Source organism: Triturus cristatus, chromosome 1_1, assembly GCF_964204655.1.
Source record: "Triturus cristatus chromosome 1_1, aTriCri1.1, whole genome shotgun sequence".
Taxonomy (NCBI): domain Eukaryota; kingdom Metazoa; phylum Chordata; class Amphibia; order Caudata; family Salamandridae; genus Triturus; species Triturus cristatus.
The window spans coordinates 1,152,140,739-1,152,154,941 of NC_140579.1; the positions used below are offsets into that span (position 1 = coordinate 1,152,140,739).

Here is a 14,203-nt window from a genome sequence, read left to right on the forward strand (position 1 = left end):
GCAGGTTGAACATGTCAGTGAATGGTCCAGCGGTGGTCGTGCAATCGGCAGAGTGAAGAGGCAGGGGCTCTAAGAAGGGGCGTAAGAACAACAAAGCCTCATTAACAAGTAATTGGTCTTTCAAAGACCTGTGAAGTGCTATGGTGCGGCTGTGTGTGTGCCCGGGAAGCTGTCTCAGCCCGGGCTGACACGTCTTAACCCTCTAAGGAGAGTTTGTAGCAACAAGAGCTGAAAGCCATCAAAAGCAGACATGCTTTGGGATATTAGTAGTCTGAAGGCATGTGCACCTCTTCACTTCCTTCACTCTGCTAGTCAGGTATGTGGGTGTTTGGAACCAGGTGAGAGGGGTTACTGTAGGATGCCCAGATTGTTTGATTGAACTCTCGCCAAGCGCTTTCCTTCTCTCCATTACGTCCCAGTGCTCTTATGAAGTAATATAGGAGGGTCTGTGTTTCTTAAAACCAGCTTCTGCTCCCAGCGACTCCCTGACACGCTGTTTGACAATTGGCGATTGAGATTCAGCCAAAGAGTAGCACAGTGCTGGTTTCAACTATAACAAGCATTGCCAAAGCCAGTAGATCTGGCTCATCTCTGATGGGGCCTCGTAATTGGCGGATGGGTTTAAGTACAGGATATTTGGGATGAGTGAGTGGTTGAATGCGAGATCCATCATGCACTCACTCATCCTTATGTCCACGCATTTATTCCTCATCATTCTACTCAGTCTTCCTACCACTGATGCTTTCGTCCATCAGTCGGTTGACTCATGCTTGGATTCACCCACTCATCCACCGTGCTACACACAGCGTGTTGGCATTGAACGCAGAGACACTTTCTCTTGACATCTGCCGCTAGCTTAGTGCCAGGTTCCAGACTTGACCCTGTTGTGTCCTCCACCTCACGTCAGTCCAGACTGCACTCTCTGGACCAGCAACGGGTTATTTCACTTTCAAGGATGAACAAGCGTCCCCCTGGGTGACCGCGATGCATGGACTGTAGCCCTGGCCAGAACCGTGTTCTGTTTGTGCTGTTTGTGCTTTCTGTGTGTCAAACCCCAGGGGTTCTCCTATCACACAGCCAGGAAGGGATTGGCGAGAAAGCATACCCTGAGTGCGACCAGTGTGCCCAGACCCAGGGGTTACTGTGCCCTGAGACTCGGGGTGCCCCTCCCTGGCCAGGCCTAGTGTTCCTGCTTTGCAAGGATGCTCAGCCTCTGTTTTGCATTAGATTGTGTGTGGTGTGCCCCCAGGGCGCTTCAGGCCCTCGTTATAAGGTTGGCAGGCTTTCGTTAACAAGTAATTGGTCTTTCAAAGACCTGTGAAGTACTAGGGTGCGGCTGTGTGTGGGCCCGGGAAGCTGTCTCAGCCCGGGCTGACACATCTTAACCCTCTAAGGAGGGGGAGACACCAGATGGTTGGGGGTGTGATTTTACTGACGTCAATGAAGACCTCACTCGCGGGGCGAAGCAGAGCTGGGGCATCAACAAAAGCGGTGTTACTGTAGGCTGGTCTGCTGGAGCACGGCAGCTCCGCAAAATGTCCTAGTATTTTCCTGTTTTTATATATAAATGCAGATAAAGGAAAAACTTGTTTTCCGTCTGTATTTATATGTAAAAATCCATTTAAACGGAAAACCAGGAGCCCTAATTACAACACGTGTTTGCAATGAGTTGTCCAGCTTTTCGATGAGCAGAGCTGCAGCAGAGTATTGGAAACAATGACCTCACTACACTGGACGCTACTTTCCTGCACCAGAGCAACGTATTCATGTTTGGGGGTTCTAGTGAGGGAGGCCGCATTGCCCAGCAGCACTTTTGGAGGAAATGTCAAACTTTGTGCTCATAAACTAAATTGTTGCTGTGACAGGCTCTGTGCGGCCTCTAATGGTCATTGAACTTCCATCGCGTGGTAGCGCAAGCACCCTATTGTTTTCCTTTCAAGCAGCTCGAACCGTTGTGCAGTCATTGTTCTGTTCTAACACATGAGCGTTGGCTCTGTAATTCAATGTATTGGCTATGCCTCTATTGTTTGCACCACTGGAGAAGATGCTGAGGAGGAGGGTCGTCGGCTAGGCCCCATGAAGGTCATCTAGGCCAAACTTTAACTTTGAGGAGAGTGAAGGAGAACTTCCGGTAGCCTGGAATGCACAGTGAAGTGGTGGGATTTGTTAAGTCTTGTGATGTTTGTAAAGAGAGTGCATAGAGGTTGAGAGAGGATGACAAACAACATTTGCAGGGTCCAGGTACTCCATGGATGAGGATGGGTATGGAATTCATTGGTCCAATGATAAGCTTACCTGACACCAGACGTCATGCTGTTGTCTTGATGTCCATGCACAGTCGGTGGCTGGAAATGAAGTGGGTTAGGGAGATAACCACTACCAGCACCATCAAAGATTTAAGGAATATCTTTTCAAGACCGGGAGTTCCAAATGGTTGGTAACAGATAATGGGTCCCAATTATGTTCTGTTGTAAAGAGATAGGTCTTGATAGAGTGTGAAGCACAGCATATAAGGACCACTGTTTGTAACCCACAATCTGTCAGCATGGCGGGGAGAGTAACTGAACCGCCTGGGGTGATTAAAATGGCTTTTAACATCAGTCTGGATCCAAACAAAGTGTTGGAAATATTTGTGTGGGCAGTAGTACGTTTGTCAATGGTGCCATAGGTCACAATCTGTTCAGGGTGATCGGCAGCAGAGAGGCCTCTACGATGCTGGTACCACAATGGCTCATAGATTTAGTGGCTGGATAGAAGAGTGAAGTGGTAGAAAAGGCAGTAAGTAGGAACAAAGAGGAAGCAAAGGTCCTGCAAAGACGATTGGGTAAAGGTGAGGCCTACATAAATTGGACTTGCTTTATCAAAAGCTAAGGGACTGGTCAGGATCAGAATGGTGAGTGAAGATTGAGTGAGTTAAAAGGTAGACAGGGATGGAATAAAAGGAAAGTGTAGTTGTATCAGTAGGGGAACGTGCATCAGGGAGGGTTCTGAGGTACGCCCGCAGAAGAGAGGTGCAACAAGATGATGTTAATGACAAAGTATGTTGTGGAGGAAATGAGAGGTTGAGTAAAGAAGGACAAGGAGGAGAGCTGGACGTGGCACTGGGGTGAGTGGGAGCGTGATGGGCCCGCTAAACCGGTCTCAAGTTATAAAAGGAGGGCATCTATGAGATTTCAATATTGCACATGGTAGGGGTGCCATGCCTTTACCTTGTCTCAGAAAATGTCTACTGTTGTTTTTCTATCCATATAACACTGTAAGTCTCGTTATTTCTTTCCATCATGCTACTGAGTAATTCTTGTTTCCCTTTCATTTGTTGCAGGTGGTTTTCATTTCGGGCTTTCTTCTAGTTTTTATTTTTGCTTTAATGATTAACTATGATATGTTAGTTTCATGTTTGGGGTGTGTATAAGGGAAGGGGATGTGTTGTAGCTTCAAGTGAGGGTAGTGGGGTTCCAAGGTGGAACTTAGAGGTGGGCGAGCGGAGCCACAGCCGAACCAAGGGTCTGGCTTGGCTCTTATAGCCCCTATATAAGCTGAGCCTTGAAAATATTTGCTATGAAAATCATACAACAAACATCACTTAGAATATGAAAAGTATCTTCAAAAATGTTCAAGTGAATTTCTTTAATGTGAAATTTTATTACACTAAAACGTCACATTATAGAATTGCACTGAGAAGTAATTATTAAATGTGATTGTTTTCAAACATGAACTTAAAACTGTTCCCGCCTCTGTCCCAACACTGGCGGCAGTGCCATTAGTGAACCTAGAGGCAAGACAGTTGTCGTGTAAAACCTGTTTGTGGCCCAGATTAATAGATAACTTCATTATAGTCTATTAAATCAAACACAATAGGTTCTTGTACAGCTGGTATTTTGAACTCACATATTTAAAAGTGCTTTCATTCACGATTATGAAGAAAAAGTAATTTGGGTGAAAAAGCATATTTTCCTAAGATCACACAATTTATGCGGTAAAACACAATTTATCCAGGTTTTCTGGTTTCACCCTTGTGCAAATCAGCCACTAAATGGGTATCTATTTGTCTTTCCTTTTTATAATAATGAATTGCTTGCACGTTTTTTCCATTTCTCTACAGTTTTGATATAACACAAACTTGACCCAATTGATTAGGAGTAATTTACATGAGCATCAATTACATTATGCAAGATCACATAATTTTTTTCTTTTTTGCACTGGGGATATAAGTGATTCACCCATAATCAGAGGTGGGCAGCCGACGCCAAGACCGATTCCCGAGTTCTAAAGTCAGAAGTTCTGGCCATAATGCCACATCATGGGTAGAGTGAGGGTGGCTGGCAGAATCCACATTAACGATCTGCTCAAGGTTCCAACAGGATCTCTAGATGAGCCAGAGCTAGGCTTCAGGCTCAGTGGCGTAGCTAGCCCCCTGGCCGCCGTGGTGGTCCCTGCAGTGGCCGCATTGAAGAGCAGGGTAGGGGTGCTGGTGAGAGATTTTTCTGTTTGTCGCCCCCAAAACTCTTGCCGCCTGGGTCAGATCACCACCCCCCACTCCCGCCCCCGAGCTACGCCACTGGTGAGGCTTGAGCTTTCAGTGGTTTGCCTAACTCTAGTGAACGCTGGTAGGAGCTGGAGACTACCAGTCCAGATGGGCTTGGTTGGCCTTAGGGGTCACACCACCCTTAGCTTCCACTTAAATGTGATTTCGAAACTGCACACACAGGAACTCATGGAAAGGGCAGAAACTACACAATTCTAGGATAATATCTAAGGAGCCAACATCCTTGATGTTTTTCAGGTAAGCTTTAGAGCCCTCTGGGGCACCAAACCAGTCTGGTATCAATCCTGTATGACAAGCAAAGAGAGTTTAATGGTGGCAGTGCAATGTTAAAGTCTTCTGCATTTAGCACCGTAAATCGTGTCAACATCCTAGTGGCAAAAAGTAAAGATGTATTGAGGTTGCTTGACTTGTTTTTGACAGAGCACACTCAAACTTCCAACTCCTACCTTTCACTTCATCCTCAATTCACCTAAAACTGTGGCCCCCCAAGGAACCAGTCGCATTTAATATGCATCAGCATTAGGACACTTAGCTTTATCTATTACTCAGACCATGCTGAAGCGAAGCAGAGAATGGAACTCTAGTCCTTTAGATGGACAGCTTGCATTAGGGCGCTCACTAGCAGGAAAATAAATCCTTGTATAAAACAAAGCAAGCAGAACTGACATAATGCTAGTGCGACAAATGTCACAACTATGTGTAGCAGTGTTTATTCAAATACTTCAGGTTAACAATCGTAGCTTTTTAAATGGTCTATGAGTTCTCACTAGCTCCACAACCACATCATTTTTTTCACCCCAAGATCCTTTTAAATGTTCTGCCTTAGCTCATGTCTCTGAAAAATGCACAATTTTTTTGGCCACCTTGTGCTGAAGATTAGACCATGGAAGTACCTGAAAAGCTAAACCAATCATCAAAGAATGGCTGCACGATGAAGCTCAAAAGTTAATAAAAGAAGGCACATTTCCGGAATACTGAAATGTATCATGCGGTTCCCGTGTGATGGAGGGGTGGGGGGTGGTACAGTTGCAGGCTCTTTGAACCAGCCAGAGACCTGTACATCATACATATTTGTATCTCAAAGTCTGAGTCCTGTGGGACCCATTAGGAGCTTTGAAGGCAGAGCTGGGGCGGTGGTGCCTCCTCTGCGTAGAGAAATTGAGTGGAGTGTCGTAGAGTGTATTGGCACAGTGTGGTGTGGAGTGAAGGGTTGTGGAGTAGAGTAGAGTGGAGTGTCGTGGAGTGTCACTGAATAGAGTGGAGTGTCGCGGAGTGGAGTGTCATGGGGTGTTGTGTCGTGGAGTAGAGTGAAGTTGTGTATAGGGGTGTAGAGTGGAAGGGCGTAGGGTGGTGGGACATAGAGTTGAGTAGAGTGTCGCAGAGATGAATGGCATAGCGTGTCAAAGAATGGGGTTGCGTAGAGTGTAGTGGTGTAGAGTGAAGTAGTGTGTCAGAGTAGAGTAGAGTGGAGTAGCATAGAGGGAGTTGCTTAGAATGTTATAGAGTTGAGTGGAACTGAGTGTCATACAGTGGAGGGGTGTAGAGTGGCATAGAGTGGAGTAGAATGTTGTAGAGTGGCGTAGAGTGGAGTGTCACAGAATAGTGTCTCGTAAAGTGGAGTTTCCTGAAGTGGAGGGTCATAGAGTGTCATGGAGCAGATTAGAGTGGCATCAAATGGAGTGGAGTGGTTGACTGGGGTGTGAGCCCTAATCAAACAGCAACTGCAGTCCTAGTCAGTATGAGGCACAGGTCAACCCTAAAACGAACCTGTGCTCAAACCACTGGTAGCTTGGCCCAGAGCAGCCAGGCTTAACTTAGAGGCAATGTGTAAAGGATTTGTGCAACACTACAAAGAGTAAAACAGTGAAAACAACACACAGAAAGAGTTCCACACCAGGTTATAATAATACATAAAGCTTAATAAAAGAAATGAAACAAGACCAAAATGACAAAAAAATCCAACTAGTAGAACTGGAGCTATTTAATTTTAAAGATTTTAGGCAAAATAGCTTCAAAAAGCACAAAGCACCAACTGTGGATATCTGGTAATGCCGGACCGTGTCAAAGTCACAAGCTCAGGCCCAGTGAACACAGTACCTTAATCCTGGTTTTCAGAGTGTTGCGAGGATCTTGTCGAAGATGCATAGTGCAGCCGAAGCAATGCGTTGGTTCTGAGATATGGCAAGCTGCGATGGTAGGGCCTGGGTCATTGTCGAGGCTTCCGTCGATTGGGCTAGCGATGTGAAGTCCAGCATTGAGGATGCAATGTGCAATCAGGGCAACACGACAGCTGCGAGGCTGCGATGTGGAGTCTGGCTTCATCGCAGAGGCTGCCGTCGACGAGGGATGCCAAGTCCGGCGCTGAGGATGCATCACACAATGGTGGTTCCAAAGAGGCTATGATGCGATGTGGGTCTTTGCGACGGATTCGAACCATGCAGCAGCGATGGTGCTTTGGTTCTGCTTCAGTTTGCACCACTCAGCAGAGGCGAGGCGCCAGTTCCGCTGGATCCACAGAGGCTGGCAGAGCACCTTAAGCCCAGTTCCAAGAGGACAGAACTGGGGTGACATCACTTGGCAGGGTAAACTCGCAGATGGCAGAGACTAGGTGCAGATGCAAGGTTGATGGAAGCTTGTTATATACCAGAGGATTCAGATCAGGAGGCCTGCCAACTAGCCCTTGGAGTCACTCTGGTTTCTGTTTTCAAGAGATGCAAGTGCAGTCCTTCTAACTCAGGCAAGTGGGCAGCAGTTCAGCACCGCAGGGCACCAGTTGCTTCAGAGCAGCAGTCAAACAGAGTGCAGTCCTTGTAGCAGCACAGCAGTCCTTCTTCCTGGCAGAGTATCCACAGGTCCAGAAGGGTACTGAAGAGTTGGTGTCTGCGGTTCAGAATTTATACCCAACTGTGTCCTTGAAGTGGGGGGAAGTTCCATTGACATGGTGGAAAAGCTTCTAGAGGTTTTCCTTTGAGGTCCCCAGGCATCCTTCCTTCCCTGTCCTGGCTCCAGACTAACTTCACGGGTATGCAGCCTTTTGTGTGGCGGCAGGACACAGCCTACTCAGGTGTAAGTGAGGCTGGGTCCAGCTCCTCCCTCCCATACTGCTAGTTATGGCCCATACAGGCACACACATCAGCTCCCTATTGTGTGTGGATATCTAGGAGGAATATATAAAGCCCAACTGCCAGCTACACCCCGCCATGGGACCAGAGACAGGCTACAGGCACTAAACGGTAAAGACAGGAAAATGGCAACTTCCTAAAAGTGGCATTTTCAGAATTGTAATTTAAAATCAGACTTCACCATAAGTTTGGATTTTAAATTTGTTATTGTAGGGACACCAAGCATTAACTTCTTATCTCTTCCCATTTGGAAATTACACTTATTTCATTTTATAAGGCAACACCCATCTTATCCGATGGGAGAGATAGGCCTTGTAGTAGTGAAAAAGAATTTAAGAGTTTTTCACTACCAGGACATGTAAAACTTAAAAGTACATGTCCTACTTTTTAAAAACATTGCACTGTGCCCTCTGGGCTGTCTACGACTTACCCTAGGGGTGACGTATATGTATTAATAAAAAGGAACTCTTGGGCTTGGCAAAACCTTTATTTTTACAGGTTGAAATGACAGTTTAAAATTGCACACACACACAGGCTGCAAATGCAGCCCTGAGACATGTTTAAAATGCTACTTAAGTGGGTGGCAGATTCAATGCTGCAGGCCTACTAGTAGCATGTTATTTACAGGCCCTTGCCAACTGTAGTGCCACTTTATTAGGGTCTTATAAGTAAATTAAATATGCTAACTGGGGATAAGTCAATGTTACCATGTTTTGGTTAGCCATGGTAAAGTGTGCAGAGTCCTAAGGCCAGCAAAAAACGAGATCAGAACAATGGAGGCAGTCCTGCCAAGTATCACGCATCAGGTGTGATACTAAAGCATTTCAGTGTGGTGATCCGCATCACCGCACTGAAATGCATTGTCACACATTATAGTGCCTCCTGTGCTGCTATAATAATGCACATGATGAACCGAGCTGCAGCGCCTGTCAGCGCGGTGCGCACTGCTCCCAGCAGGCAGAGGCTAATGGGGCTGGCTAGATCTGCTTGCAGCTCTGCAAGTACTGTTACAATGTATCCAAGTTGTAGGGGCACATGGCTTTGAAATTAAACTAACGTCACTGCAGTGAAGTTCATTGACTTCCTGCCGCCCGCTCTTCTGGAAGTTCTGCGCAGCTCCTGCTACTCCTGACCTCGCCGCTCTCACCGCAGCAGAGAGGCAGGATGAGGTGATACTCGCTCTTGTGTATCGGTGCTTTCGTTTTCGAGGAGCGAGTATCTTCAAATCACTGCAACATCAACGCAGGCCCGCGCTGCAGCCGGCTTCCGTATTCGATCTAGTGCTGAGACGGCAGATAGAGGAGGTCTGCTTCCAGGCTCGAGACCCCGGGGAGTTCAGTGCAGTGAATTTATTTAAACAGGGTGTCACTGAGAGCCAAGGAGATGCCGGTATGAACTACCTTGTGCTCACTTGTGTTCCAAACGGAGGTCTGGTCACGGGAGCCCTGATTCCATGCAGGTATGTATAATGTAGGACAGGAATAACTTCAGTTCTTTTGGGCTTGGCGGAAACACCTGATATTTAAAGTGGTGTTTGTGCTAACAGTGTTGCTCATCAAACTCTTTCTGGGGCGCATAATGCAGTCTCATTCCTTTACATGTGTATTGGCTCTCCTTACCCATGTCAGAGTCTCGTTTGTTTTGCTGAATATCCACGAATCCATGCGTTTTCATGCCCTGGTAGAGCTGAGCTTCTGAAAGGGCAGTAGTCTTAAGTATATGTATTCATTTTTTGCCTAGACCAAAACACTACTTCCTGAATATCTGCTACATGAAATAATTAAAGTCTGTTTCGAAACTCTGAAAGGAAACCCACAGTTACATTTTTTTAAGTATATGCATTCATGTTTTGCCTAGCCCTGAGCACTTACTTCCAAGATTTTTAAGATCGTCTTAGAGTTTCATGTTCTCAAATGGGTGTAATTTCTGATAATTATAGGTTTCCCTCATCTTCATTGCTGGATTTTGCTTGCGAGAAAGAGTCACTCATAATTACAGTGAAATTATGAAAATGTCACACATAGCTATCTGAAACCTTGGCAGCTATGTGGAGGAGGAAGGCAAAATGTTGGGGGGAAGACCACCTTAAGGCTGACATGTCTAACAAGGGTCGTAGAGTGGAGGGTCATAGAGTTGAGGGGCGTAGAGTGAAGGGGCATAAAGTGTTAGAGTGTTGTGGTGTAGAGTGAAGTAAAGTAGAGTGTTGTAGAGTGCAGCGGTGTAGAGTGCAGTGGGACAGGTTAGAGTGAGACAGAGTGGAGTGTCGTAGAGTGGAGTGACTTAGAGTGGAGTTGAGTGGAGTAAAGTGTTGTAGAGTTGAGTAAAGTGTCAGAGTGGAGTAGAGTAGAATAGTGTAGAGTGGACTAGAGTGGTGTAGAGTGCCGTAGACTGGTATAGGGTGGACTGGCATAGAGTGGCGTGCCGTAGAGTGGAGTGGCTTAGAGTAGAGGGGAGTAAAGTATCGTATTATAGAGTGTTGTGGAGTGGCGTAGAGTGGAATAGAGTGGAGTGTCAGAGTGGAGTGGCATAGCGTAGAGTGGAGTAAAGTGTTATAGAGTGGAGTAGAGTAGAGTGGTGTAGAGTGGCATGCAGTTGTGTAGACTGGCGCGGAGGAAAGTGGAGAGGGGTAGTGTGGATTGGAGTAGAGTGGAGTGTAGTAGAGTGTCATAGAGTGGCATGAAGTGGCGATCCATAGAGTGGAGCAGATAGAGTGGAGTAAAGTGTTGTAGAGTGGAATAGAGTGTAGTAGAGAGGAGGGCGTAGAGTGGAAGGTTATAGAGTGGAGGGGCATAGAGTGGAGGGCCATAGCATGGAGGGACATAGAGTGGAGTAAAGTATAGTAGAGAAGAGTCGAGTGGCATAGCTTAGACTGGAGTGAAGGTACATAGAATGGAGTGGCGTTGAATGGAATAGAGTGGAGAGGCATAGAGTGGAGAGTCGTGGAGTGGCATAGAATGGTGTGACGTAGAGTGGGGTGGCGTATAGTGTCAGAGTGGAGGGTCATCAACTGGCATAGAGTCGAGTAGAGTGTCATAGAATGGGGTCGCGTATGCATCATGTGGTAGTGCACTGCCATTAGAGACTACACATTATCAATTGAAATAACCCTTGCATTTGTAGAGACATACAGTTTTACTGATAAAACTTTGCAGCGCACAAACAATAATGGCTGGAAATGGCATCATCTAGTGTATTAATTTGCTCTGATCGTATTAAAATAATGGTTTCCACCGCACTTAAGAATTGCAAAATAATATGCTTTATTTGCAGTTTCCTAATTCTGAAATATTTGCACAGTTCATTTACAGACATTAACATTTTGTTGTGTGCTAGAAACAGAAACCAGACTGTCAGATAAATCCTCTCACTTTGAAGTCAAGACAAATAAAATAAACACCAGGCTCCCTCGGAAGAAAGAGCCTAACATTTGACTTTGAATGCACAGGAAATGTGACAAGATAAGAACAAAATGTAAATGCCTGTTTACAGAGAGCGAGCACTTGTGGAAGAAAACAGTAAACCGGCCAAGCTCCACAGGAGGGGCAAAGATATGCCTGACAGCCTAAAACAAATGAAGCCAGCAAATAGAAAGCTAGCAATAGGGTATAAACCACAAAGCTAAAGGTAAGCAATGAGTGGAATGCATTCCTAGGTCAGCTTTCAGAATGTCCACAAGAAGTTGGGTAGTTATTAATCAATGGATGAGTGCATATCCAACTTGTGGTCCATAATGTAGTACTGTGAATTCGATCAATTTTGGGACCTTGGTATGCACCATGAACTAATGATTCAATCCATCTGGAACAAAATTCTAAACAAACTGTTGTCAGCTAAATCTAACTTGGGAGTAAGCTGTACCTAAAGCCAAACGATGGTTTGGGTTACGGAAACAAATTAGGATAAGAAGGTGGGGATATGTATTGGTGACTTACCAGGTTAAAGAAAAATTAATAAGAAATAAAAGTAGGAGAGCTGTTTGCTGTGAAAAGGTTAGGTGTAAAGGTCAAGAGAGTAAATTTGGAGACATGTTCCAGATTACAAGAGGTTCCCCAACTGTGGGAACGGACTCCAAGGAATGTGGGAAGGCTGCATCTTTTCCCATGGTTATTCACGAAACAAGGGACTAGAGGAGAAGTTTCAGAAGCAAGGAAGAAGTGCTATGCTTGCAAAAGGAAGAGAAGTGTTCAGAAAATGTAGCAATAGTAGATGATGTTGGTCACAACTTGGTGAAAGGACTGAGTAATCCCTATTGCAAATAATTTGTTAGACAACATAAAGGGGTTTGTAGGTTGACTCGCAGGAAAATTGAAGTAGCAGTAAATGCAAGTCAGAGTGAAGAAGCAGGAAAGAATAACAGATCGAGAGGGGGGATATTAGAAGAGAAGCTGCATTAGACAGATGTGAGCCAAAATGACTCTCTCCCAAAATTGTCCCAGGAGGCTTAGCAGGTACCCAGAGAAACCAGAGGGGATTTAAACACTGAAGGTGATGTGGTCCAGAGGATGTATTTCAGTGCAGCGTAGTACACAAAAGGAAATATCTGTCAGGGTAGGTCCAGGCTATCTATCACATAGGGTGTGCACATCTACAGTCCTTTCAGAACATTTTAGAAAAGTGAGAAAATATTCCAGTGGTGATGTTGGACGCCTCAGCAATATGGTATAACAGGCCATGTAAATCCTCTGTGTATTTATTTATTCCTGCCGGTTTTGCTTCCCTCTGCCTCTATGTTTGTTATATTATTAAACCGCAGTGGTGGCTTATATTGGTTAAACACTTGAGGCTTTGAAGTCTTTGTTGGAGATTACCTGTGGGGTTAGACTCTGGCAGACGCAGTGGCATCATCTGGAGCCTACCACCGGTGGAGTTGCAGCAATACACATATTTCCTCCTACTGATCCTGGGTACTGAATTACTTTAAGCCCCTTGCCAAATTTTCTTCACGAAGACACAATTATACACACAAATCAAGATTCAATATAATAGAAAAAAGACACACTTGGTCAAGCTAACAGCCTGGAGGACTAGTTTATTTTCAACAAAAAAGCTGTGCATTAAGTAACATAAGGTCATTCTGCCAGCACCCTAAGCCTCTCTGCTAAATTAAAGATGCTGGCGGGAATTCATGTCTCCTTGAGAATGGCTCTCACTGGTAAAAACAAATTCCACAGATGGAAACAAAACATCGTGGGTGGAGAAGCAGGGCGTTGCAGGTCCTTTACAGTGGACTAGGCCAGTTAAAGTGTTGGTGCACCAAGAGGTGTTGATGTTATAATGCTGCTACAAAATGGTAAGTGCATACAGCCATGCATCACATGACAAGAGGCACCCACCCCTGACACTCTTCTATGCCGTCAGCGCAGTCTCCTGAATGTCTCGAAACATGAGATCACGTTCCGGGTCATCTCTTAGGAGAAGAGCACAAACTCCTGCTCTTGTTGCATGACTGCCTGCTTCAGCCCCTATGAGTCACGAGTGTTTACTTCTGACGGTCTCTCATGACTTCAGTGTCCATTTCTTTTCTTAAACGTATATCCCTGCACTACGAATACAAAGGTGAACAAGGCCTTGCTTTAGCGCACCTCAGAGGGTCTGTCCGGCGTGTTATGCCAGGTATTATTAATAGGTCGTGTTGATGTTTGGTGCCGGGCTTTTCAGAGAAAGAACCGCGAAAGGGAAAAGTGTAAGCAACAACGCGAAAGGCTGACTCTGCAGTATTTACTATGCTTTAGAAGGAAAGTCTGACTTCAGCACGTCTACTCTCAGGACAAAAGTCTGACCAAGGCCGGCGCACTCACGCTCTCTGTGCTTTTGCTGCAGGATGTTCGATGTGGGAGGTCAAAGGTCGGAGCGCAAGAAGTGGATTCACTGCTTCGAAGGCGTCACCTGCATCATCTTCTGCGGGGCTCTGAGCGCCTACGACATGGTGCTGGTGGAGGACGAGGAAGTGGTGCGTATGGCGTCTCTTCTTAGGTATTGCCTCGAGAGGATTTGAGATCTGGAGGGGAGATGTGTCTCTAACCCCACAGTGGGGTCTCAGTACGTTAACTGTGTGGGTTACTTACAGCTGCTCTGTACCCCATTTATTTAGTGTTCGCCCTTATGCGTTAGAGAGAGTGTCTGCAGGTCGAATGTGATGAGGGCTCGGTCTGAGGGCTTCACCTGTGACGTCACCACTGGGATGTTCAGGCTGGTTTGAGAGGGTTCCTTGAAGGAAGCAGGGGGAAGGGAGAGTGAAGGGGTGGCGTGAGAAACTGGGGATGGATGGGTGACTTGGTCACAAAATGTGTCTAGAGCAGTGGTCTTCAAACTTTTTAATGCCACACCACCCAGTAGAAGAATAAATAAATCATTAGGCCCCCCTCAGAATTTTTCAAAATTATTCTATTCAATTGGCAATGTTTAATTAAATATGTCTAGATTTATTTAAATATTTCAGTAGAGTTCTCAAACCGTTTTAAAAATGCAATTAAATACATGACTGCCAAACGTACTATTCTGGTCAGGTAGACCTTACGAACATGTAAAAGTATCC

General features: G+C 45.6%; 1 protein-coding gene across 3 annotated transcripts in view; it reads left to right on the plus strand.

The window, feature by feature from the left end:
• Nucleotides 1-14,203, plus strand: part of LOC146871765 (guanine nucleotide-binding protein G(t) subunit alpha-2) — a 253,477-nt gene that overhangs the window by 136,106 nt on the left and 103,168 nt on the right. For all 3 annotated transcript variants that reach the window (XM_085651288.1, XM_085651289.1, XM_085651286.1), the window contains exon 6: nucleotides 13,489-13,618. In XM_085651288.1, coding sequence (XP_085507414.1) covers nucleotides 13,489-13,618 — 130 coding nt within the window. The remainder of the gene's footprint in view (nucleotides 1-13,488; nucleotides 13,619-14,203) is intronic.